The sequence below is a fragment of the Sminthopsis crassicaudata genome, chromosome 2 (assembly GCF_048593235.1).
Source record: "Sminthopsis crassicaudata isolate SCR6 chromosome 2, ASM4859323v1, whole genome shotgun sequence".
Lineage (NCBI taxonomy): Eukaryota > Metazoa > Chordata > Mammalia > Dasyuromorphia > Dasyuridae > Sminthopsis > Sminthopsis crassicaudata.
In genome coordinates this window covers 514537967-514564655 of record NC_133618.1, presented here as the reverse complement: position 1 = coordinate 514564655, position 26689 = coordinate 514537967, and the positions used below count along the sequence as shown (strand labels likewise).

At 41.2% G+C, this 26689-nt stretch overlaps 1 protein-coding gene across 1 annotated transcript; it reads right to left on the bottom strand.

Moving 5' to 3' along the window:
• Positions 1-442: 442 nt before the first annotated feature.
• On the bottom strand, positions 443-11899 carry PCK2 (phosphoenolpyruvate carboxykinase 2, mitochondrial). Its single transcript, XM_074294320.1, has 10 exons — positions 11550-11899; positions 6184-6429; positions 5414-5598; positions 5125-5328; positions 4717-4904; positions 4209-4371; positions 3504-3722; positions 1725-1862; positions 1386-1481; positions 443-1098 (listed from the first exon to the last, which is right to left on the bottom strand). Exons 1-10 carry the CDS (start codon positions 11576-11578, stop codon positions 644-646), a joined length of 1923 nt encoding a protein of 640 aa, XP_074150421.1. The 5' UTR covers positions 11579-11899; the 3' UTR covers positions 443-643.
• Between the last annotated feature and the right edge of the window lie 14790 nt (positions 11900-26689).

Sequence of the window (26689 nt, the reverse complement as noted above, 5' to 3'; positions counted from 1 at the left end):
AGAGATAGAGTTAGAAGAGAGAGGCCTTGGAGATTTGGGAACCCCTCATTTTACTGAGATACCCAGAGAACTTAAGGAACTTATTTAAGGTCACACAGATAGCAAACGGCAGAGTAGGGATTCAAATTCCAAATCCAGCTCTCTTGCTGTATACCTTCTACGTTGGGAGAATGAAGACTGCACATTTCTCCCTCACCTCCTTCCTACTTGGGCTCCTCAGTAGTAGTATGGAACACTACAAGTATATGTGATTCATGCAACTTTTTGCAGGTGGGATTAGGAAAGATTTCAGTGGGGATAGATTGAGGGGTTGGGGGGAAGATGAGCATAGAACTGGTCCAGGAATGTTGAAAATAGTGAATACTACCTATGTGTATTGATAGTTAATTAAAGTTCTGCAAATGTTATGCAAAATAAATGATAATTATTGTTGAAACAACAGTCTAGAAAATAGATTTAATGGGGCTACGGCCTGTTTTGTGACTTCTATAAAAGGTGTTAATTTAATCAAAGCTGCTCTTAGTTTTTGCAACTTTCTGTTTGTAGTTCCCCTGTTGAAAGGAGGTAGCTAGTACACTCTCTCTTATTCTGTGTATGTATCTTCCCCACCTCCCCATCCCTATGTTTGGAGATTTTTTGAAGATCACATTTTTCGTATTCTCCCCTCCAATGCATCTAACTCAGCCAATACCTCCCGGGGCAGGTCTTGATTGACCTGCTCCCTCAGGTAGCTTCGTATTTCACCGACCTCCTGTTGCCAGAACTCTTTAGGCAATGAAAATAGCTCAGAGAAGTTCACAGACCCCAAGCCACTCAGATTCAGCGCTCCTTCCTTTGGCACTAGCCCCACTGGTGTTGTTTGGGCACTCTCCTCACCCTCCAGCCTGCGGCAGATCCAGTCCAGCACCCGAGAATTCTCCCCAAACCCTGGCCATAAGAATCGACCTGCTGCATCCCGCCGGAACCAGTTGACATGGAAGATCCGGGGAAGCTGAACTCCTGGCCTCCCCTCCATGCTCAGCCAGTGCTCCAAATAACGCCCGAAGTTGTAGCCAAAGAAGGGCCGCATGGCAAATGGATCGTGCATAATGGTCTTCCCTGGGAAAATGGAATAGAGGCATAGGCTGTTGTCTTTGTTTGGAAGAGGAAAGGGTTGGGAAAGCTATGTAATAGATAAGATACTGGGATTCCCTCAGTGCATGATGAAGGAGCAGAATGGTGACAGCTTTCCTTTAGGGTCATTGGCTTGATGTGAAGAAGTTGGATAGGGTCAAGGAATAAGAAGGGGCTTAAGGAAGCCCAAGGAATGGTTAGTGATCGGGGTCTGCCTAAAGAAGAAAAGCCAGGAAGTGGGGGCGTGGATAGTGATGGGCAATGGGATTTACCTTTGTGTTCAGCTGCAGCAGTGGACTCAGAGCGCATGGCACTGCCCACAAAGACACCATGGCGCCAATTGAAGGCTTCATATACAAGCGGTACTCCTGGGAAGCCAAGTAAGCAGAATTATAGATAGCCCTTTTCCCAGCCTTCAACTGATCCCCTCTGCCTATCATATTCCTTCCAGTCTCTGAAGTAGGGGAAATGGGAACTCTGAAGAAGGGCTCCTTCCTTCAGTTGAAAGAGCTCAACTCCTATATAGAAGGAGGGGAAAAGGCTCCCAGTGTAGAACTAGATCACTGACCCAGAAGGCAGGTAACTCAAATGTTGAGCCTGCACATACATACCTTTGGGTCGTCGTCCTCCAAAGATGATGGCATCTATGGGTACACCTTCAGAGGCCTCCCATGCAGGGTCTATGATGGGGCACTGGCGGGCCGGGGCACAGAATCGTGAGTTGGGGTGTGCACAGGGTTCCTTGTCACCTGACACAGAGACAGACACTTTTACTTTCAATCCAACCCTGTATGTACCTGGCTATTTGTCCACAACTCTTTGGGTAGTCTTCCTGTAACTCAGGACAGGGTGCTGGGTGCTTTCTCCAACTCTGGAGTTAGTGTCATTCCCCAGAAAGAGTATGTTGAGCTTTCTCCTTTGGTACTTGGGTTTACTGTTTGCATGATAAGGAAATGTGAGAGTACCTAGGAGCCATCAAGGATTTAAGGTTTGTGATGTGACAGCTCCCCTTGTAAACAAACTACTTGGGTTAGAGTAAGCAGAAGTTTATCCCTGGTGTGTCATTGGGAGATTCTTTTGATCTTCTCTTCTAAGACCTGATTGGAGTATAAAAATCAGTGCTTAGCTTAGCTTGTTGAAGTGATAATATGCAGATTATTATGCAGTCAATATGCAGAACTTAGGTACACCTCAGAAAAATGTGTAGGGACTAAAAGTGGGGAGATGCTCCAATGGAAAACCACCTTAGCATAGAAACCTGGGAGTTAGTCAGATTTCTGGGCTGGGAGACACGTGGTTAACATTATCTTCTCTGATTCTGACTGCTCATCCAGGGAGTAGGGTCACCTGCCATTGTACCCTCTCTCATCCTCTCCTCCCTCAGTACCCTGTGATAGAATATATATTTGGCAACTGGCATTAGCCACAAGACTTCTTAGTTATATTGCTAGATCCAAATATGATGAAAGGTTTGGGAAACTGACCTACAGGGAAAGATTTAATTTTCTAGGTTTCCTCTACTGAATGGGAAGAATTGCAAGGTATAGAACTTAATGATGCTCTTTAAGAAGATGAAGGGTGATTACATAGAGGAGGGAGGCTGTGATAATGGACCCTTAAAGTATGAAGACAGCCTGTAGAAACCACAAAGAGATCACCCTTTCATTATGTTCCTCTCTGCTCTGACCCCCACAAGAGTTCGTACTTATTAACTTCAGGAGGGAGAAACAGTTGAGGGAAGAGGCAGAAGGACCCAAAGATGATGAAAGGATTGAAAAACTAGTTTATGGGGTAATACTGAGATTGCTTAGCCTGAGGAAAAAGGGGAGGGGAGGTAGAGTAAGCTTAATAACAGTATTTATACAATGAAGGATGATGCCAAGGTTAGGTTGCAGAAAGGGGGGACTGAGCAACAAGTAAGATGAATATTCCCTTCTCCCACAAGGAGACTTCAAAGAATAAGAAAAAAAAAGTTCTTGCTGGGTTGCAAGGATTGTTGGGGAGCCAGAATCTAGGTGTGTTAGAGGAAAAGGTTTTTGTGATACTGTGGTTTTGGAGGAAGTTGGAATTCCAGGGATCTAGTGGGGGCAGGTAAGTGGTGCAGTGGATAAAATGCCCAGGCCTAGAGTCAGGAAAAGTAGCTGTGTGACCCTGGGCAAGTCACTTAACCCTGTTTGCCTTAGTTTCCTCATCTGTAAAATGAGCTGTAGGAAGAAATGGCCAACCACTTTAGTATCTTTGCCAATAAAACCCCAGATGGGGTCACAGAACCAAGTAAGACCAAAACAACTAAAGAATGAACAACAAAGTAGAGTCTGAGGTAGGGGAGACATTCCCTCCATTCACCATACCCTGAACCTTTGCCCTTTAACTGGGTCTGCTTTACTTACCAGGTTTCCAGGCCTTGCCCAACCAGGAAGTGACAGTGACCCCAGGGGGGAGGATCTGGTCAATGCCTTCCCAGTACACGCCACCATCACTAGTCTCTGCCACGTTGGTGAAGAGGGTATTGCTTTGGATTGTGGCCATAGCATTGGGATTTGTCATTGCCGATGTTCCAGGTGCCACACCAAAAAAGCCGTTTTCAGGGTTGATAGCTCGAAGGCGGCCTGGGGGAGAAGGGAGGGGTAGGTAGGAGGGTGGGGAGAGAAAAGGTGGGAGATGAGGCAAGACAAGTAGGTTCAGAACTCTATACCCTACTGCCCAAAGCCATCGGTAACTGCAGGAGAAAGGGCTCCTGAACAAGGAGTAATTGCTTCTGGGCAACGCTGGGTACCCAGCTGTATGTAGGGCAGGGGTGATCCCTACCGGGACAGGAGGGAAGGCTGTTCTAGTTCCACAACAGCTAAGGAATGGCTGACTGGATGAATGGAAAGAAAGAGTGTGTGAGAGTATGTATGTGTGTGTGAGAGTATTTGTGTATCTGTGTGTGTGTGTGTGTGTGTGTGTTTGTGTATCTGTGTGTGTGAGTGTGTGATTGTGTGAGTGAGAGTTTGTGTATTTGTATGTGTGTCTGTGTTTGTGTATTTGTGTGTGTGTGAATGAGTGTGTGTGTGAATAAGTGTGTGTATGTGAGTGTGTGTAGGGCTCCTCACCATCACTGTCAAACTTCATCCAGGCAATGTCATCACCTACACATTCCACTTTCCAACCAGGCAGAGTGGGCCGCATCATAGCCAGATTAGTCTTGCCACAGGCGCTGGGGAAAGCAGCTGATATGTAGCGTTTCTTCCCAGCAGGGTTGGTGATACCCAGGATCTGAAGGAGAACGGGAAATATTCATATGCACACTGCTAATATTATGGAAGTTCTGCAGAAGCAAGAAAGGGCTCTGTGTGTAGCAGTCTGTAGAACTAGAAGTGGTCCCTTATGAGGTAATAGGAAAGAAGAGGGTCTGTTGATTAAATAGCTGCCCCTCCTTGCCACCTGGACTCTGGACAGGCAGGGAAACCTGGTCTGGGGACAGCCAAGAGCCCAAGTATCCTCCAACAAAGCAGTGTGAGCTTGGGAAGAGGGGTGGGGCAGCTGTGGTTGGGACCGGCCAGGTACTTTTTTTGCCCACCCTCAGCAACCAGTCCTCTTTGTCCCTGGGCCCTCCCTCACCAGCATGTGCTCAGCCAGCCAGCCTTCATCTCTGGCCAGGCGGGAAGCGATGCGAAGGGCGAAGCACTTTTTGCCCAGCAGGGAATTGCCGCCGTAGCCACTGCCGAAGGAGATGATCTCCCACTTGTCGGGCACATGGCCTATCAGGGTTTTCTCAGGGTTGCACGGCCACTGGTTCACCAGCTCCCCTGAGGACAATTGGCAAGGACGTAAAACTTCAAGGGGTTTGGGGATGGGTCTTCCTTGAGGGGCATTCTCTCTTGGGCAGAGGAGGGAAGCTTAAGGAGGGGGTTCTCAGGAGGGTGGGCATTTGGGGACTGAATTTCAGTTTCCTCTTTCAATAGACAGTGTCTTAGGATCTTCTTTCAGGATGGGAGTTGGGGTGGATTTCTAGGGCTTGACTCTTACCTTCCAGGGGCAAAGGTCGGCCCACAGAGTGCAGACATTTGACAAAGTCCTTATCCCCTAGGGCCTGAAGAACAGGCTTCCCCAGTCGGGTCATGATTCTCATGCTGGCTACCACATAGGGGGAATCAGTCAGTTGAATACCCACACGAGATAGGGGGGACCCCACGGGACCCATGCTGAATGGAAGTACATACATAGTGCGACCTGAGGAAGAAAAGCTGGGTCAGAAATCCTCCCTTCAACCTTTCCCATCTCCCGATTCATGTCTGTGTCCCCTGCCCAGAGTTACCCCGCATGCAGCCAGGAAACCTCTCATCTAGAGCTTTCTGAAACTGGGCTGGGGACATCCAGTTGCCCAGCTGTCCATTGACTCCATCAGCTGGGATGGGCACTGTGTCCTTCCGAGACTCCGTCACAATCACCGTCTTGCTTTCTACTCGGGCCACATCCTTGGGATCAGTTCGAGCCAGCCAACTGAGAAGGGGTAATAGTGGTCACTCAAGATCTGGGAAGGCATCCCTTTCCTCCTCCTTCCATTTACTCAGGGTCTACAGTGAATGTCACAGACCCTGTTTTTTCTCTTCCCATAGGATTTTAATCACTCAGACCAGGGGTCCTCAGCCTTTTTTCTGTGTGGTAGACTCCTCTGGCAATCTGATGAAGCCTATGGACCCATTCTCAATCTAATCTTTTTAAATGTATAAAATATACAGAATAACAAAAGAAACTTCTCCATCCAAGCTCTCAAAGCCCCTGAAATCTATCAGGTTTACAGACTCCAAATTAAGGTTAGACTATGTTCCCAGGACTGTGGCTGCTTTTATCCTAAGCAAAAAAGTGTGCAGGTTTGGTAATCTAAAATTCAAAGGTGTTGATCTGCATCTTCTCCATTTCAACATAAAAATGAAGATATTCTTCCAGCCCATGATAGTTTTCCTTCTAGATTCCTCACATTATTCTCATTGGGTTGGTTCAGCTAAGACAGACCTGTATAAGTCCTTGGCTTGTCTCAGCACCTCAGATGTTTAGCCTCTGGGCCTATCCTTTACCAGCACTCACCAGTTGTCATACTTGGAGAGCTTCCGAACAAGGCCTTCACGTTCCAGCAGGGCCAGTATGGAATCATTCTCTGTCTCACTGCCATCGCAGATGTGGATGCCTTCTGGTTGGCACAGGCGGGCACTTCGTTCCACAAAGTCCCTCACCTTAGCTGGAAGCTGACCCAAGTCTCCACTGGTTATCCGCAATGCATGGTTGCCACGGCTTGGAGCATAGCCCCAGGGGCACAAACCATGCCAACCCAGCCTAGGAGAGAGGGAAAGGAGAGTGATGGCCAGGGTGGATACTTGGTGGGAGATGGGGGGGAGGGGGGCAAGCACATGAGAGTGCATTGTATGAAAGAATACTGGGAAATGAGTTGGATCACTCATAGCATTTATACTCTGTTATTGTTTGCATTTTTGTTTTTCTTCCCTTCTTTCTAAATCTGATTTTTCTTGTGTAGCAAGACAACTGTATAGTTGTATTTAACATATACTTTAACATATTTAAGATGTATGGGACTACCTGCCATGATGGGGGGAAGGATGGGAAAAGTTGGGACATAAGTTTTTGCAAGGGCCAGTGTTGAAAAATTACCCATGCATATATTTTGTCAATAAAAAGCTATAAAAAATTAAAAAGTCAGAAGATAGAACAGAAAATTAAAAAGTGAAACAAGTTTTGAAATAATAAAAGAGCATTGTTCTGAAAAAAGAAATGAGAATGCACTGTAGCATATCTGTACACGTTGGACTGACAACAATGTATTTATGACACCCAAAGGATGATTTCGAACTAGGGTAGGCTGTATGGGAGCTGTGTGCTACGTGTAATGAAAGTAGCTCTGGATTTTCATCTTTATCACAAAGCAAAAGACTAGGTTTGAGTTTTTATTCTGCTCCTGACTTTGTGATAATGTGATTTTGAACCTTTAGCTATAAAATGGAGATGCTACTTGAATTACCTATCCATAAGAATCAAATTTGATGAGAGACAATGTGTCACAATGAACAGCCACTGGAATCAGGAAGACCTTTGAAACATACTGGTCATGTGACTCTGAGCAAGTCTTTAATCTCTCCTTGCCCAGGTAACTCTCTCAGACTTCAAGTTGGAGAGTAGCTGCCCATCCACACTGGTTGAGAAAAGTAGTTTTACAAACATGAATGTTGAAAATTATCTTTACATGTAGTTGAAAAAACAAAATACTATTAAAATGGGAAAAAAAAAAAAAACAAATTGACTAGGGGCCATTGGTGCTGAATATTCTTTTTTACATAATTAAGAATGATTCCTTGAAGCAGTAAGCTTTAGTCCTATAACACTTCCTAAATGTTAAATCTATATAGACTGCTTCAGGATTTTTAAGGTAATAAATTTAAAATGTTTAAATAAGCCAGATGGGTTTTAAAATATATTTTCTAATTTAAAAGAAAAGATAGAGAAGACCTTTTTTTTTTCTACTGTTAAATTGTTAATTTTTACTTTGAATTCAAATTTTTCCATAGTGCTATCATTTTTGATATTAATGATTTGTAAAAATTATGAATTATTAAGAGTCTGTGTGCCTCTACCTTTATTTTAAAATAGTAGATTTTTTTAAAAGTTCCTTAACCTGATAAAATTACAAGTTCTCCCCCCCCAAAAAATTAAATAACATGATTCATAAAAGTATTGTGAAACATCTGAAATACTATGTAAATCTATTCTTATTACTATATTGTGTGCTCCCTGAGATCAGGGGACTGGTGTATTGTTTCATCTTCATATCCCCAACATGTAACAAATGCATTTTTAATGAAACTGGAAACATATAGGGATAATCAAACCGGATAATAAGGAAGTCATGTGCAAATATCATGTGAAAATAGTCATGTGATTATCTGAGTATTTGCTGTTGGGGACCTTTGGTTATATGAGAATATTTAAGAGCATATCCCCTTCTTTCCAATCACTAAGTTAAATAGATCCTCATTACCTCTTGTCTAAGAGCCTTCTCACAGGTCTCTCTAACTCCAGTTTCTCTCCCCTTTGATTCCAGTCCATATTATAGCTAGCTGCCAAAACATCATTCCTAAGACATAGGTCTGACCATATCATTCCTCTCCCTATTCAGAAACCTCTAGAACTTCCCTCTTGCTTGGGTCTGGACCTAGGCCTGGATTTCCAATTTCACTGGTACAGAGAGTTCCTTGGTAAAGAATTCTTTTTACCCATGAAGGGCTGCACCTTCTATGAAATTTATATGTAGTCTCAGAGATGAGACAATGAGAGGGTTAAATGACTACCCCAGAGCCACATAGCCAGTTTTTGTCTTCCTGGCACTTAAGCTGGAACCACTGCCAACATTAGAAAAAACAAACTCTTTAAATTGGCATTCAATTCCCCTTACATTACCCTCCCCATAAGATTCCAATCTATGATTCCAGCTTTATTTCACATGATTCTCCATGTTAAAGCCACAGTGGATTACTGGCTGTTATCTGCAAATGCCTGGCCATCTCCAGACATTTCCACACTTCCCCGTGGATTTGCTCAAATAGTCCTACATGCTGGGAATATATAGCTTACTTGTCTCTACCTTTTAGGGTCCTTCTCTCCTCAAAGTCCCTAGATGAAAGGAATCTCTTCTTCCTCGATTTTTCCTGGATCACTTTTTCTTCATCTTCCTTTCTCCATTACATTTTACCTCATATATTTATCTATTCCTTATCATTACAGCACACTGAGGGAGGAGACTATAACTTTTATCTGTATATTCCACAGCACATTAAAGTGCCTTGCATATAATTGTGCGTGTTTAATATGTATTTCTTAAAAAAAAATGAATCATATCTGGTCAGTGATATATAAATGTCTATTATTATTACTATTATTATTAAACACAATCATAGAATATCAGAAGCTGTAAGGAACTTTAAGGATCACTTAATCTAACTTTTTTACTTTAAAATGAGGACAATGAGGCCAGAATTTGATGGAGGTCACATAACTATTTAGTGTCAGATTTAGAGTCCTTTACAAATATCTCATTTTATCTTCATAATTTGGGAGACAGGTACTTTTATTATCCCCATTTTATAGATGAGGAAACTGAATCAGACAGAAGTTAAGTGAATTGTCTAGGCTCACACAGCTACCATCTAAGGCTGAATTTAAAATTAGATGATTCAGTGGATAAAGTGCAAGGCCTGAAATCAGAAAAATCTGAATTCATATCCAACCTCAGATACTTCCTAGCTGTGTGACCCTGGGTATGTCACTAAATCCTGTTTGCCTCAGTTTCCTTACCAGGAAAATGAGCCAGAGAAGGAAATGGCAAGCTATTCAGTATCTTTGTCAAGAAAATCCTAAATGGAGTCAGGATGAGTTGGATACAACTGAAATAGCAATAATATTTCCTGATTCCAAATCTAGCACTCTATCCACTAGCCCACCTAACTGCCTTTCAGCATCTCACTAGGCCAGGCTGCTTGACAACTTTAAGTCACTAGCCAGAATGGTACTTAAGATTTCATCCTTATGTTGGTAATTACCTAACATTAATGAATTTGTTTCTTTCTAAATGTTATATATATATATATTTTCATGCACCTTTATTCTGCCTTCAAAGCTAAACTGTAACTTCTGCTAGTAGAAATAGAATTCTCAGTTCCTGTAGAATATGTTTCTAGAATGGCTCTCAGCAACTCAATAAACTACTTTTGACAAGCTGGGAGCTTCTGAAAGCTGTTTCTACAACAGGAAGATGACATTGGCCATTCCAGTCACTGCTACTAGCTTTAACAAAGGGGAAAGAAGTTCTGCCATCTGGCAGACCTGAAAGAACTGTTTACAAGGGGGACTGGGGTGAGAGGGTGTCTCAGCCCTATGTTGACAGACACCACCTCTTTTGCCCTGACCCTGTCCTTCCAGATTCTGAGGGATTTGGGGGGGGAGGAAAGAGGGGGTGGCTCTGATTGGCCTGAACCCAGGGAGGGGCAACTAAGAAAGAGCAAAGACCAAGAGAATGGAGCTATGACCCAGACCTAGAAAGGAGTCAGTCACCTAGCAGAACTCCCAAACACACATAACTGGCTTATATGAATCCTCTTCCTCCCCCTTATCTGTCTGGAAGAGGGAACCATTTACAGGGCTTCTGCAAATGACACCTGGAGTGACCATTTGGAGACAGCTAACAAACAGATTCTAGGAAAGCACCTGGCTTCCTGGTCCCCCTCCCCCTCCTCTCTGAAAAGGTTTCAGAGGTAAGAGTAGGTTGGGGTGAGGAGGTAGTTGGCCAGTGCTGCCAAAACTGCATCAAACCCATAGGAACACAGTAATAAAGTAAGGAGACTCTAAACTTCTGCTACCTTCTTTGGGAAGGCATCTTTTTTCCTGGATAGAAGTCTGGGAGGTAACCTAAATACTGCTGAAATCAATTGAATTAAAAACTTTCTTGTGAATTGTGGCTTTAAGTTTATGATGAAGCTCCCCCACTCTCCCTACAAACTTCCTTAAGAGAATTCTTTTCTCTTCACTCACAGGCGCTGCTGGCTGAGGCAGTGTGTGAAGAGAGAGGGGACCAGGATAGGTCCTCCCGGGATAGGGACCGGGGATAGGCTGGTAGAGAGAATCCGGGACGAGGGAGACAGGGTGGATGAACCACAAGAGATCTACTTGGGCTAAGGGGAGGAAGCAGGCCTTAGAAATGCAACGGTCTTTGTTCCCCTCCCCCGCGTCACCCTTGCTTTCCGTGCCCTGCTCCCAGAGGTCCCTACGTTGTGCCGGGCTCCTTGCCAGGCTCCGTTCCCAGGGAATCCGGGGAAATAGATGTTTACCTCCTACTTCCTTCAAAAGGAACTCTGCTCCTCACCTCTACATGGATTCTTTCTTACTACCTTCCCCCTTTCACCCCCCAGAGCTCCCACTATTGGTCCTTTTCCCTTGCTGTCCCTCATAACTTGCCCAGAGACTCTTCCTTCCAAGCTTCTAAAAGAATTAAAGCCGAGTGGGCGAGAAGAGCAGAGGCAAACACTTGAAGAGCGTGGGGAGAAAGGGAAGGAAGTTAGAGCAGTCCGCGCTCCCCGAGAGGGAAGAAAAGCCAGCATATCAGGCAGGGCAAGGAGGGGAAAGGAAGTTCATTGAATGGGACGCGGAAGATAGACTGACCAAAGAAAGAGGAGAGACAAGTTGGTTCGGGGACCCCAGAGACACGGATGCACAAATAGTTCGGAGTAAAGAATGGGGGAAGCTGAATGCGCAGCGAGATGCCCGGAGACAAGATGGGGGTGGGAGAGTGGCGGGGCAGAGGCTAAAGTCCCAGTACAGCCGCGGGGAGTGGGGTGGGGGAAGAGGTAAACTGGGGAGAGGGAGGTGGCGGCCCCTGGTCAAGCTTCACTCACCGCAGACAGGGGCGATACAGAGAGGCCATGGGACCTGATCGGAGCCCGCGCAGAACACTAGACCGGGGCTGCTTGGGGGCGGGGGGCCCGAGCCCGGGAGCAAAGTTGAAGGGGGGCGGGGGGCACGGGGGAAGCGACGGCTGTCCGCGGTGGCGGGATCCGGGACTAGGGCGGGAGCTGCTTAAGAAAGAGACAGGGAAGGCGGAGCTGGGGACGGAACCTGGGAGGGACAGCGGGAACCATTCTACCCCGTTACCTGGCTGGCACCCAGCTTCATCCCCCTAGGTCCACCCCATCTCCACCCCCAGTAGCGCCCTTCTGGCCGGGGCGTCCCCATCTCTCCAGGTCTCGGGTCTTTCCCATTGGATGGCCGATTCCAGCTCCGGTTCCTCTGCCTGTACCCACCCCCTGACTCCAAACCCCGCCTCTCTCGGCATGATGTAATTCGGGGGACCTCTTGCTCCGGGTAGACAGCGACCGAAGATTTATGAGAATGGTGGAAAAGTCTTCAAAAATGAGCATCCTGGTTCCCAGGAAGACTTCCGGTGCTCTGAGAAAGCGTCTCCTCAAAGATTCAGAGCTGAAAGCAATCTGAAGATGATTTTTATCCAATTCCCTTTATTTTACATCGACGAAACTGAGGCATGGAGCAGTTCAGTAACTGGCCCACCATTATATAGGTTTTCCTTGTTTGGTTCTCGGCCAGAGTTCTGGCTCAGCCCTCTGACTTCAGATTCAATGTTCTCTGCTGTACAATGCTGGGGTGGTTGGGGTACAGAAGGTACCAAATGTTGGGGTTCGGTCACGTGAAGAATTCACAGTGGCCTTTCTTTTTGGCAGAAGGTAGGTTTATTTATGAGAGGTTGCAGACAAGAGGAAGAGATACAATTGACGCCAAGAATGGTAAATATGAAATAGTGTTGGGAGAACAATAGGGTTACAAAGAAAAGTGGTTTTAACAATTAACAATGGGAAAGACAAGTTCCTTAGGGGAACTCACAATTAACCGAGAGAAAAGTAATAATATTCCATGAGGTGGGACTATACCCTTTACTGGAAGGCTAAATCCATAGAGCCTGTTTAGCACCCTAAAAGAGTTAGTTAGCTATAAGAAGGTGAAGGACACTCTGGAGCATGGGGGAGGGGAACGAAAAAGTTATCTGAGGCGGAAGGCTGAAGCCCGCTTATCCAAGGGGTTGAGCAAAGATGGCATGGGCCATATTGATTGTCTGCTCTTGGTTCTCTAAAAGGACAAAAATGACGTCACTGTTAGGTCGAGTTACCGTGAGTCAGACTGACCGATCAGACCAATACGAGCTCAGGATACTCTGCCACAGCTCAGAACAAATGGTCCCTATGAACATTTGGGGTTAGCGTCTCTAATTTTCGCACATCTCCAGTTTCCTCTGGGCTAATTCAATTCTGCTCTGTACATAGAGCATAGCATCTTCTTTCCTGAGCTCATGCTGTGCTGGGCCGTCCTGGGTCGGTGTTGCCGGTACCATACAATTGATTCCAAAGTTCTTAGGAGATAAGTTGAGTGTTCTTGTTTCGCTTTTTCTGACCACCGTGTGATCTCTTGCCCTATGTGAGTTCTCCATAAAATCATTTTTTTTTGGCAAATGTACATTTGGCATTGGAACAACGTGGCCAACCCAATGGAGTTGTGCTCTCTGCAGTAGAGTTGGAATGCTTGCTTTAGTTCCAGAAAGGACCTCAGTGACTGGTGTCTCAGCCTGTCAGGTGATCTTCAGAGTCTTCCTAAGACAATATAAGTGGAAGCGATTCAGTTTCCTGGCACCACGCTGGTACATTGTCCAGGTTTCAGAGGCACACAACAATGAGGTTCGCAGAACAGCTCTGTAGACTTTGTTTGGTAGTCAGTCAGTCTAATACCTCTCCTTTCCCACACTTTCCATTGGAGCCTTCCAAACACTGAGCTAACTCTGGCAATGCATGTGCAATCCCATTATCAAGGTGGAGCCCTGGAAAGTATACTGCCAAGGTAAGTAAGGGAACCTCTCCACAGCATTTGCTGTTACTGATGGCACCACATGTGGATGGTACAGTGCTGGCTGATGGAGGACCTGTGTTCTCTTAATAGGCCAAAATTAGCATAAGCAGCAGAGAATTGACTTATACTTTGTTGCATCTCAGCTTTGGAGGCTGCATTGAGTGCACAATCACCTGGAAACAAAGAATCATTCACCTGTAACACTTCCTCTACTTTAATTTTGGCTTGCAGCCTTTTCAACTTGAAGAATTTACATCAGTGCAGCAGCTGCCTTTGATTCCATGTTTGTCCTCATTGAAGGCATTTGACAACAAGGCTGAAAACGTCCTGATAAAAAGCATGGGAGCAAGCGCACAGCCTTGTTTCACTCCATTGCTGACTAGGAAAATTGGAGAGCATTGCCATTGTCCAGAACCTTGTAAGCATGCCATCATGAAATTGATACACTATATTGATGAACTTCTCTGACTGAATTTTGACTGAATTTTCCTTTTTTTATATTATTTTTTAAAATTTTTACAAAAATTTTATGCATAGGTAATTTTCCAGCATTGACAATTGCAAAACTTTTGTTCCAACTTTTCCCTTCCTTCCCTCCCCCTTCCCCCAGATGGCAGGTGGACCAATACATGTTAAATATGTTAAAGTATAAGTTAAATACAATATATGTATACATGTTTGACTTAATTTTCCATAATTCTTTGTGACTGAGAGTACAAAGGCCTAGGTCAAATTTACAAATGTATACAAACCTCTGTTCTGCTGGAATTTTTCTTGGAGTTGTTGGACAGTTAACACATAGGGATTTTCTTTGGCCCTTTCTGAAGCCACATTGGTTCTCAGGTAGATGACCTTTTTCTAGGTGCAGGGTCAGCCTACTAAAAAGGATTCTGGAGAGAATCTTTTAGCAATGACTAAGAGACAGGCCAATTTATAGGGGAAATTTAACCTCCAAGTTTGACATGACTTGGATTTCCGACAGAACACAGCAAGGTGGGGTTACTCACAACCTCTATAGAAGGAGGCACTATAAAGTTGAACTGATCCCCATCAGTGGCTTTCCCCTACTTGCCTCAGAGGGTAATTTTATCAGTATTTAAATCTTTCTCTGCCATCCCCACCTCGTTACTCAGGATCTCATCACCACATTCTTTTTCTTAGAAGACCTGACTCCTTGAGCATCTGACTTTGAAGATTTTTAGGGTCCTAGTGCTTACTTCCATTCCCTTCCCAATCTGATTAATTACTTTTACAGGATTATTGTACATTACATGTTTTCACCCAGCTCTGTATTCCAGGCAAAAATGACCCATTTGCTAATCTTCCTTCTATCTCCTGTGTCTTTGTCTTTGGACAGGCTTGGGCAGCCTTTTCCCCTCATGGATTTTTTTTTAGGGATCCTAGCTGCCTTTTAAAGCTCTGCTTAAGTGACAACTCTTCTTTAGAACCTTTCTGATCTCCTCAGTTGCAAATTATCTCCTCCCAAGAAATAATTTTGAACATACTGGGTAATTGTTCTCTCCTAGGATCTTATCCTTCTCTCCTTGGTTCTTCTCATATTTACTTGACTTACTTCTTTCTGCCTTTGCTGTTTATCATTCATCACTCATGTCATGGCCCCATATTGTGGGTATCTCCCAAAACTCTGTCCTGGGTCCCCTCTTATTTTTCTCCTTACATATTCTCACTTGGTGACCATATCAATCTTAGATTTAATTATCATCTTTATGCTAGTGAACTCCATATCTATACATTCATCCTTCGTCTCTCTCTCCTCAGTTCTAGACCCACATCATTAACTGTCTCTTGAGCGTTTCAAACTGGATATCCTATGGGCATCTCAAATTCATTATGTCTAAGAGAGAACTCATTATCTTTTTCTTCAACCAACTAGCATTTATTGAGAACATGATATATGCCAGGCTAAGTGTTGAGGATCCAAAGATTAAAATATCAAAAATTTACTATCCTCAAGGAGCTTACCATCTAGTGGGGAAACAATATGCAAACATATTAACTACATAGGAAATTCATTGGAAAAACCAGGAAGATCATTGGAACTGGGGAGATCAAAAAGTATCTTTTCTAGGAAATAACATAATCTGATCTTGGAAAAAGCCTGGGATTCAAAAGGCCACTGAAGATGGTAGGGCATTTTGGTCTGTGATCAGGCTTTGAAGTCAGGGGCTTGAATGTACTTTGTCAGAGACAGCAATTAAACTAACTTGGGCTAGATGGTAGAGTCTGGTAGGTCTTGATCCTCTATCTAGAACTCATTATCTTTCTCCCAAAGTTCAATCTTCTTTCAAATTTCCCTGGTTATTTTAAGGATAATACTATCCTTCTAGTTGCCTACATTTGCATCTTTAGTGTCTTTCTTGAATCCTCACAGGTATTCACCAATTATAAAGAATTGTTAGCAAATCTTTTCATTTCCTCCTTCATTTATTCCATTTTGTCTGCTACCTTCTCACATAGCTCCTACCCCCATTCAAACCTTTATTATCTGTTCTGGGTGGTGGTAGTTGTTGAGTCATTTAAGTATGTCCTACTCTTTGTGACGCCATTTGGGATTTTCTTTTTGGAGATACTAGAGCAATTTATCATTTCCTTTTACAGCTCATTTTACAGATGAGGAAACTGAGGCAATATAGCTAAGGATTGGCTAGGATCACATAGCTAAGAAATGTCTGAGGCCAGATTTGAACTTAGGAAAATGAGTCTTCCTGACTCCAAGTCTGGCACTCTGCACTATCATGCCAACTAACTGTCCATTGCCTGGATTATAGCCCTCTAATTAACTTCTCTGCCTCAAGTCTCTCTCCATTCCAATTCACACAGCTGCCAAAGTGATTTTCTTAAACAGAAGTCTGATAGCATCACTTTCCTGCTCCATAAATGTGAGTCCCTATTATGTCTTGAATTAAAAACAAACTCTTTGACATTTCTCCTACTGGACCCCAATCTACCTTTCTATCCTTATTAGACACCACTGTTTTCAGTCGAACTTCCCTTGTTGTTTTTTGTGCACATTATTCTATTTACAATAACTAGGTTTTTTGCACTGGCTAGTCCTTATACCTGTAATTCATTCCCTTCCCACTTCTATCTCTTAGAAACCTTAGTTTCATACTACTCACCTCAAAAGTCACCTTCTACATGAGACATTTTCTTATCTCTAGCTGCTGCTAGCACCTTCCCTCCCTTAAATTTTCCTTTTCATGTTGAATGTGTGTGTGTATGTGGTCTGATAGAATGTTAGTACCTTGAAGACAGTGCTTATTTAATTTTTATTTTGGGGTATATATAAGTGTTCCTTACATATTTATATATACAAATTCACACTTCTCTAGACACATCTTGTTTTTCCCAATAGAATATGAGTTCCTTTGAATGTATCACAATGCCTGGCACTTAGTAAGCATTCAATAAATGCTTATTGAATTAAATTGTAGTGGAAAGAGCATTGGACTTAGCTTCAAGAGAAGCTGGATTAGAATCCTGACCCTTTACTAGATTTTTAGAAAAAGACATTTGAACTTTTTGAGCTTCAGTTTCATTTTCTGTAAATTTAGGGTAGTAATATCTATATTCTTTCACTCATAAAGTTGTTGTGAGGATTAAATTATGTATATAAGATATTTTATAGATTTTAAAGCAGCAAAAAGTCACAATATTATTATCACACTAATATTCAGGATTCTCCAGTAATTTTCTTTTTTTAAAAATTTAATTAGAATTTTTTTCCACAGTATATATGCATGAGTAATTTTAAAAATAATATTATCCCTTGTATTCATTTTTCCAAATTATCCCCCCCTCTCTACTCCCTCCCCTTGATGACAGGCAATCCCATACATTTTACATATGTTACAATATAACCTAGATACAATATATGTGTGCAAATACAATTTTCTTGTTGCACATTAAGTATTAGATTCCGAAGGTATAAGTAACCTGGGTAGATAGACAGTAGTGCTAACAATTTACATTCACTTCCCAGTGTTCCTTCTCTGGGTGGAGTTATTTCTGTCCATCATTGATCAATTCTCCAGTAATTTTCAAAAAATAATTATTATGGCATTCTCTATTATGTCCAAAGAAGAATCAAAATCTGAAGCAATGAACTTCTATGTGATCTGAAGCATAATGAGAAGGTTCATGTCAAGAATAAGAAATCTATAACTTGTTACTAAGGGCTTAATAACCAGATATGCCCTTTATGATTTCAAATAGATAGAAGATATATGATCAGAAATGAAGGAGAGTTGATCCTGTAGGGAAAGTAAGAGTTAAGAAACCCACAGTGAAAGTGCTATGTGGTAACAAAGGAATTTTTCTTTTAAGAATTATTTTTCTAATTATGTTTTTGGTTGTTGTCTTTACCATCTCCCCCTTTGAAAAGAAAAAAAAAAGGAAAACAAAAACCCTTGTAACAAATATGCATAGTTAAAAAATCCACCAAATTTTTGAATTAGCCATATCATAAAATATATTTATTGTATTTCTAAATACAATTAAAATATATTTCTAGTTAGGAGGTAGGTAGCATGTTTTATTGTTAGTTCTTTGGAATCTTGGTTTGTCATTAAACCATAATAAAGTTGTTTTATAATATTTTTGTTATACACATTATTCTTCTAATTCTACTTGCTTCACTCTATATTAGTTCATACTGGTCTTTCCATGTTTCTTTTGTATTTTTTTTGGCATAATAGTTTTCCATTATATTTATATCCCATAATTTATTTGGCTATTCCTCAGGGAAGGTCACTCCCTTAAATTACAGTTGTTTGTCATCACAAAAAATGATTTCATAAACATTTTTGCATATATAGATATTTTTCTTCTTTCTTTCATCTTTTTTTTTGGGGTATGGATCTAATAGTAATACTTCTGGGTCACAGTATGCATAAATTAGTAACTCTGGAGGCATAGTTCCAACTATGTTTTTCAGAATGGCTAAATCACTGCTCCACCAACAGGACATTAATAAAACTGTTTTCCCCAAGTTCCTCCAACATTTGTCATTTCTTCCTTTTGTCAACTTTCCCAATCTAATGAGTTTGAAGTAGAACCTCAGACACCTTTTTATTTGCATCTTTCTAATTATTACTGATTTGTATTTTTCATAAGGTTTTTGATAGTTCAGATTTCTTGCTTTGAAGACTGCCTGTTCATATTCTTTGACCTTTTATCAATAGGGGAAGTAAACATGGAATGTCAATACAGAAATCCTTTGAATACATAGGGTGTATTCTCTTCAGGATTTATAAAAGGAATGAACAAGAATCACACAGAATGAGGAGGTAAAGATGAGCTGAGATTTGCATCAGTGAATAAATTAAATGACTTATAAGTGAATTGTCTTTAATCAGGATAACAGAGTAGCAAATCAGTCACGTTGGGGATGTTCCACTAGGAGACTCCCAGGAAATAATAGTCTTGATAGTTTTAGGAGAAAAGTGGGAGTGGGAAGTCACATTAAATAATCAAGTCCTGGTCCATAAATGCAGGCTGCCATGGACAGTCTGAGCAAGGGAAACCCACTCAGTCTGCTTAATTTACCCTTTGTGATCTAACTAACTACAAATCTCAAGGAACAAGGCGAGGACATTAGTATCTGAGATCCAGCTCTAGCTAGATACCTTTTACAAGGTAAGATCTTAGGTTTAGGCTAATGTTCAGCTTAGTCTAATTGAGAGTAAATATTTTTACCTCTTTGACTTTAACACACACACACACATACACACACACACACACACACACACACTTTTTTTTGGCCAAGCAATCAGGGGTCACAACAGTTAGTGAATATTAAGGTCTTAGGCAGAATTTGAATTCAGGACCAATGCTCTATCCCCTGTGCCACTTAGCTGCCCCTGAAAATAACTATTTTAAGAGGAGGAATGCAAAAACATTATTAGAATTCTGACATTATTAGGATTATTAAGAAAAATAGCAGGTAATAGATAATTTGATATTAGCAAGATTTCTGAGTGAACTCACAGATTCATCGAAGTATAAATTCAGACTTAGTTCATGTGGCTTAACTTGTCTCAATTCTGACTATCCATAAATGTCAGTCACATCCTCTGCATACACTGGGTAAGGTTCAGCAGAATGGGGAGTTACCTTCTAGTTCTACTGGTTTCTCTGAGCTTTAAAAAATATCTTATTTTAATATTATTTTTTCCCATCACAATCTATTCCTTCCCCTTCACTCTAGTTACACCACAAAACAGAACACTCCCTTATAACAAACAGGTTGAGTAAAGAAAAAAAGGAATCAAAATACTGACTCCCTCATTTTTTAGACTCCACCTCTTCCTCTGGCTGGGTTCATCAGCTACAGATCAGGACTCAAAGTACATTAAGTAAGTCAGAAGGAAAATGGCCACCAGAGGGCAGGATGCTGCTGGACTAAAGGGCTCTCATCCTCTATCTCAGTCTTAGATCTCTGAACTATATTAGGACCAGCCAGCAAGAAGTTTGGAATTTTGGAGCCTCTGTCTCACTATTGATCTAGGGTGAATGGCCAGAGGTTGATCTCAGGCTCAGTTTGACTTCAAAGTCTGGAACTTGGGCCTGAAGAGCCAAGAATGAGAACCCCTCTGTTGAAATCTTGGCTCTGAACCTCCTTCAAATTTCCGACAGAGCTGTAATTACTTAGCATTACAAGACCCTCTACAACCTAGTCTCCCTATCTTTTCAGCTTTATTTCATGTTAAATGGAATGCAAAGCATTAAAAAAACTGTAATGTTTTATATAAATCAAAGTATTATTACTTATAAATTATTATTCATAAATCAAAGTATTGTTATAAAGGACCAGAATAGAGCACTGGGATTGAAATCTGGAAGACTTATGTTTCTGAGTTCAAACCTGTCCAGGTATGACCCTGGGCAAGTCACTGAATTCTGTCTGCCTCACTTTCCTCATCTGTAAAATGAGCCAGAAAAGGAAATGGCAAACCACTCCAATATCTTTGCCAAGAAAACCTCCAATGGCATCACAAAGAGTTGGACACTACTGAAAAATAACTGAACAACAATGATTATTATCCTCATATTTATGGTCTATGATAATGATATTACTGCCTTCCACGGATTCTACATGCAAGCCACTATTTACTAGAATCTCAAACTTAATATGCTTTATAATGCATTATTACCCCCTTCCCCCAAACATGCTCCTTTTCTAAATTTCATCTTGTTGAGGGTACCACCATTCTTCTTGTCATTCAGAGGGGCAACCTTGACTCTGTTTTTCATCCCAGCCTATATCCAACTTGCTGACAAGTCTTTTAGATTCTACTTTTACAATATCTTCCATTTCCATCCTCTTCCCTCCACTAACACAGTCTCTGTCCTTCACTTTAATATCTGTCCTTATCACCTATCAGGGAGATTATTATAATAGCCTTTTAATTCATCTCCCTTCCAGTTTCTCCCTTCTCCAACCCATCCTCCACACAGCTCTAAAATAATCTTTCTGAAGCACGAGTCACAAGTCTTCTCTGCCTCCCCCCCCAATCTTCTGCAGCTCTAGGGTAAAATATAAATTCAACCTGACATCTAAGATCTTCCATGATCTTCCTCCAACCTACCTTTCCAGAGATTCTTTTTTTACTTTCCCCACATGCATGTACTATATGTTCTAGAAAAATAAGTCTACTTTTTAAGTTCCTAAACATGACTTCCAATCTCTTGACTCCCTGACCTCCCATAGGCTTTGATCTCAGGTCAGGAATACTCTTTCTCCTCAAGTCTTTCTCAGGTGTCATTTATTAGAAATTTTTCTTAATATTCTGAGTCATTCTTGTGTGCTCCCTCCTTACATTCCTCTGTATTTCTTTTTCTGTGAATATATTTTATACCTACAGTAAAATATAAGCTCCTTGTAGGCAGGGAAAAAACAATCTTTATATCCCTAGTGCTTAGCATGGTGCCTTGCATAATTTTTCATTTTTTGGATTGTTTTGAATTGTCTAATTGCTATCTATCTCTCTGGCCCAGAAGTCTAAACTACTTTCCTAGGGTCATAGAATTTTAGTGCTGGAAAGGATCTTAGAGGTTTAGAGTCCCTCTTTTTTTCAGGTGAAAAATATGAGGGTCTCTTCTTTTTGGAGGGTTGAGGAAGGAAATTGGAGTTAAGTGGCTTGCCTGGGGTCACAAAGCTAGTAAATATCTGACATAAAATTTGAACTCTGGTCCTCTTGACTATACTGAGCTGCCCTCAAGGCTCACCTAAAGAAGCTCCACTTGTAGTTTTGGTGAGAGAGGTTTGTAGAAGGAGTAGAATTAAGGAGAGTAAGCACCTGAAGAGAAAGACTAAAGGAGACGATATTGACAATATATGTAAGAAAAGGTGAGTAAAACAAATTGATAAATAAAATAACTTGGTGAAACAATGAACAGGTTAGTTCTTTTTTTAAGCACAGAGATTTTTTTTAATTCTTTTTTTCAGTTCTAAATTCTCTCCTTTTTTCCCTCATTTCCCCATTTATCAAGAAGGCAAGAAAAACAAAGCCCATTAAAATGTGTAGTCATACAAAACAAAATTCCCCAGTAGCCAGAAAAGCAGTAAGGAAACAAGGAGGAAAAAACAAGAAAGAGAAAAAAATATGCTTCAATATGCATTCTGAGTCCATCTGTTCTCTATCTGGAGGTAAATAGCATGTTTCATTATATTGCTAATTTGTTTTTCATTTGTCCCATTCTTTTTTTTTTAAATCTTTCCTGAAGTTTTTTATTTTCAAAATATATGCAAGGATAATTTTCATCATTGACCCTTGTAAAACCTTGTGTTCTAATCCCCCCTTCTTGTCTCATTCTTCATGACCCCATTTATAGTTTTCTTGGTAAAGATATTGGAATAGTTTGCTATTTCTTTCTTCAGCTCATTTTACAGATGAGGAAACTGAGGTAAAGAACGATAAGTGACTTGTAGTGAGTAAATGTTTTGAGACTGGATTTGAACACAGGAAGATTAGTCTTTTTTACTTCAGGCCTAAGCACTCTATCCACTGTGCCACTCAATTGACTTGTTCAATTTTGAGTCCTTTGGAATTATGATGGATCAGTATGTTGATCAGAGTTACTAAATCTTTCAAAATAATTTTTGAATCGAATTGTAAAAATAATTTTTACAACATTGTGATTACTGTGTAGATGGTTCTTATAGTTCTGCTCAATTCACTTTGCATCAGTTCATACAGGTTTTTCTGAAATCATCCCGTTTATCCTTTGTTTCAGTACAATAGTATTCTGTCACAATCATATATCATAACTTGTCCAGCCATTCTACAGTTGATGAGCATCCCCTCAATTTCCAATTTTTCACTACCACGAAAGAGCTGCTACAAATGTTTTTGGACACATGGGTCTTTTTCTTATTTCTTTGATCTCTTTGGAATTTAGATGCAGTTGTAGTATTTTTGGGTTAAAGAGTACTGTATAATAGCTTTTTGGGCATAGTTCCAAATTGCAAAATGATTGGACTACATAGCTCTACCAACAGTGCATTAATGCATCTGTTTTCCCATAATTCCTCTAGCATTTGTCATTTTCCTTTTGTATCATTTTAGCTAATCTGATGTGTATGAGGTAGCACCTCAAGGTTGTTTTAATTTACATTTCTCTAATTATTAGTGATTTAGATGAGGTTTTTAATATGGTTATTGATATCTTTATCAATTTTTTTTCCTCCAAAAATTTGAAAAGAGAAAGGAGGTGGGTTTTGACTATGAAGTTGTTGGTGAGACAAAGGAAAGGGAGTATTAATGGCTGTGAAAATTATTAAGAGATAATAAAAAGCTACCTTAACAAACTGCTTAAGAGTTGGTAAGAGTAGTTTCAGTCGGTTCTGAGAAAGGGAATCAAGAATAAAAAGACTGCTTTGCTGCAATGAGGACCCACTTGAGATTTTATGATACAATTTTATTGTGTGCACAATCAACACACTTGTGAAACGTCTTCAGCTTTTTTTTTTTTTTTCCCAGTGGTTTGTGAGTAGGAACTGAGCAGATGAATGGTGGGAATTAGCAAGACTGAGGTAGTCAAGAAAATATAAGCAATAAGGCAAAGGGGCAAGATATTCAAGGGCCAGAGGCCAGTATAAAATTTAAATGGTTAATCATTGGGTGGAACCTGGAGAGGAAGGAAAGTGAATTCAGGGCAAGGGTAAGGGCCAGAGAAAATACTTAAGATAGAGAGTATGAAGGCCAAGAACAGATATTGGAGGATGAGGAGAGAAGATTATGTTCAGGTAGGCTTGTGTGAAAGTTTCTAACTAGGGAAAATGATGAATCTAGTGTGAGCCTATCTGTATGTGTGCCTGAAGTAGACTAAAGAAATTGTTCAGTCGTCTCCAACTCTTCATAACCCCATTTGAGGTTTTCTTGGCAAAGGTACTGGAGCCATTTGCCATTTTCTTCTCCAGCTTATTTTACAGATGAAAAATTTAGGCAAACAGGGATAAGTGATTTTCTCAGGGTTCCACAGCTACTCAGTAGATTTCCCCTTTCCCTCTGCCCCTATCTCTCTATCTCACTCTCCTTTCTTCTCCTATTACTTTAATTCTTGTCTTCTTTTCATTCAATCTCCTCTTTCTCTGTCTCTTTTAATGTAGATTCCTTTATGTTCATAGTAGACTCATCTCCATTCTGATTTGGCACTACTTAGCTCTCTTAAACATTTCATACCTTTTTTTTTTCTTTGTCTCATTATCCCCAGACTTGACCTTAATATCATTTTTTCCCACTTCTCTTTCCGGTTCTTAGAGTAGTAAGGCCCATTCAATAAATCAGTGAGTCACTAAGTGACAACTGAGCATTCAGCTGTTGGAACATCATTTTTATAACTTTCCTGTCTCATGTTCCTGCTCTCCTAATCACGGCTCCTTTCTGCATCTTCAGCTTCATTTCCTTTCCCCAAGCCTGGTTCACCTCATACCTACCCCAAATGCTCCTTTCCCTTGTTAAAGGTAACTGGCATGAAACCCTGAGCTGCTCAATCCTTCTGAGCTTATTTAGTATGGCTCCTTCAGTCCATTAGCAGCTTATCACTTCCCCCATCAACCTTCTTCTACATCCCCTTTCATACTCCACAGTAAACAATAGGATCAGGGTCGGCCTGACAGATGCCTGGTGTTAGAGTAATGTCTGAATTGTGCTCCTGGATCTTGGTATTAAGTATGTCCAATAAAGAGGTATCCACAAGTATGTTTTCTGTTTCCTAGTTCCATGTCTTATGTAGAATGTTCATTTAAAGTCTTCACAGCAGAGTAAAAAGAGAAATGGATTTGGAATCAGAAGACCTGGATTAAAATCTTGATTTTGCCTCTTACTGGCGATAATTTTGGGAAGCTAAAAGGTACAATGAGTGGTTAGAGTACAGGGCGTGGAAAGAGGAAGACTCATCTTCCTAAGTTCAAATTTGGCCTCAGACACTTATAAGCTGTATGACTTAAATCAAAAAAAATCATTTAATCCTGTTTGCCTCTGTTTCCTCATCTCTAAAATGACTTGGAAGGAAATGGCAAATCATTTCAGTATCTTTGTGAAAAATCCCCCAAATGGGGTCAGGAAGAGTCAGATATGACTGAAACAAATGAACAATAACAATCTATGGGATTGTATAAATCATCTTACTCTCTGAGCCTTCATTTTCTCATCTGTAAAACAAGGGGGTGAACTAAATGACCTCTATCCCTTCCAGGTCTAAATCAATGACCTATGTTGTATAGAGACATGTCCTTGGGCTCCATGATTTGTAGTTAATTGGCTCATTCGTGTTCTTGGTCCTAGCAACCTCATTGATCATGTGTGCCTAGCATGGTGTCTTAAAGATTTAAATATTTGCTGAATTTGAATTTGAATTCACCTGTATATTCTGAATGATACCATTAGAGTTAGAGATAGAGAGGAGCAGTTAAAGAGAGTGATGGAAACAGGCTCAAAGAAAGAGAGAATTAGGAAAAGCAACATGTTATAGGCAAACACAAAACTGGGCCCTATAAACAGAAATTAAAGTGAAGGGAAGTAATCTCCTCTTTCTTACACTCACCAAAAACATGTGTTGGATGGTATACAAAGTATCTATGCCTACAGGCTTCCAATGCTCAATATGTGTTAGGTTGTAGGTTGATGAACCCCAGGCACTATGTGGAGCCCAGACATTTCTCTGGGATTAGAAATAGAATAGTATACATTACTGATCTGGGGTTAGGGTGGAACTGGGGGTGGCAGGGAAGAGGCATCCAGGGGTCATTTGGTTGTAGGAAGAAAACATTAAGCCTGGTATTTCGAATTTGCACAGATTCGTTTAAACAGTGCCTGACAAGTTTAAACAATTCCCTGCCTAATTCCTGGTGCCCCCTTGCCAATCTTTTACTTTGGAATGATAGCCCTAAGAGGTGTTATAGGATTAGCCAAGAATGTAGGTCACCTCCCTCCCCCCCTTCCTCCAATCCTATCTAGCCCATGGATAGGAAAGGAGGAATGTGACCATCTGGGAATGAGGAGAGGGGAATAGATAGGTAGATAGATAAAGAAGAGAGAAGGTGACAAGGAAACAGAAGTTCCAATTTTTCATCTTGATTGATGGTAGATCTCTAGGTCCCTTAGCTGACCAAAGGGACTTCTCTATTTTATTTACTGCCTCAAAATAAACAGGCTTTTTCACCTGCAGCCAGGTCATGAGGGGGCACTGAGCACAGAGGAGACAGATTCTCCCCTTTCCTTCAAGGAAGGCAGTGGTTACTTTTCTGATGTGCGTTAAGGATTTGCTGTAAGAGCTATCTTCACTGTTCAGCTATAAGTGGATCAGTCAATTAGAAGGAAGAAAGATGAGAATTCCTGAAAACAGGAAGCAAAGCCAATGAGCTTGGTGGGTGCTGGGCACACAAAATTTGTCTTAAACTAAATTACTGAGGTTAGAGCAGGTGTGTGTTTGTCGGATGAGAGAGGGCAGCAGGATCCAGAAAGCTGGAAAAAATCATGAAAAAAGAAAAAGAAGAGGAAGAGAGAGTTCTGGGCTAAACTTTCTTGTTTTAAGGGTTCTAGTAGCCCCTAGTGCCTGGAGAATTAATTGGGTGATAGTAAAGGGAAGGTGAAAATTCTAG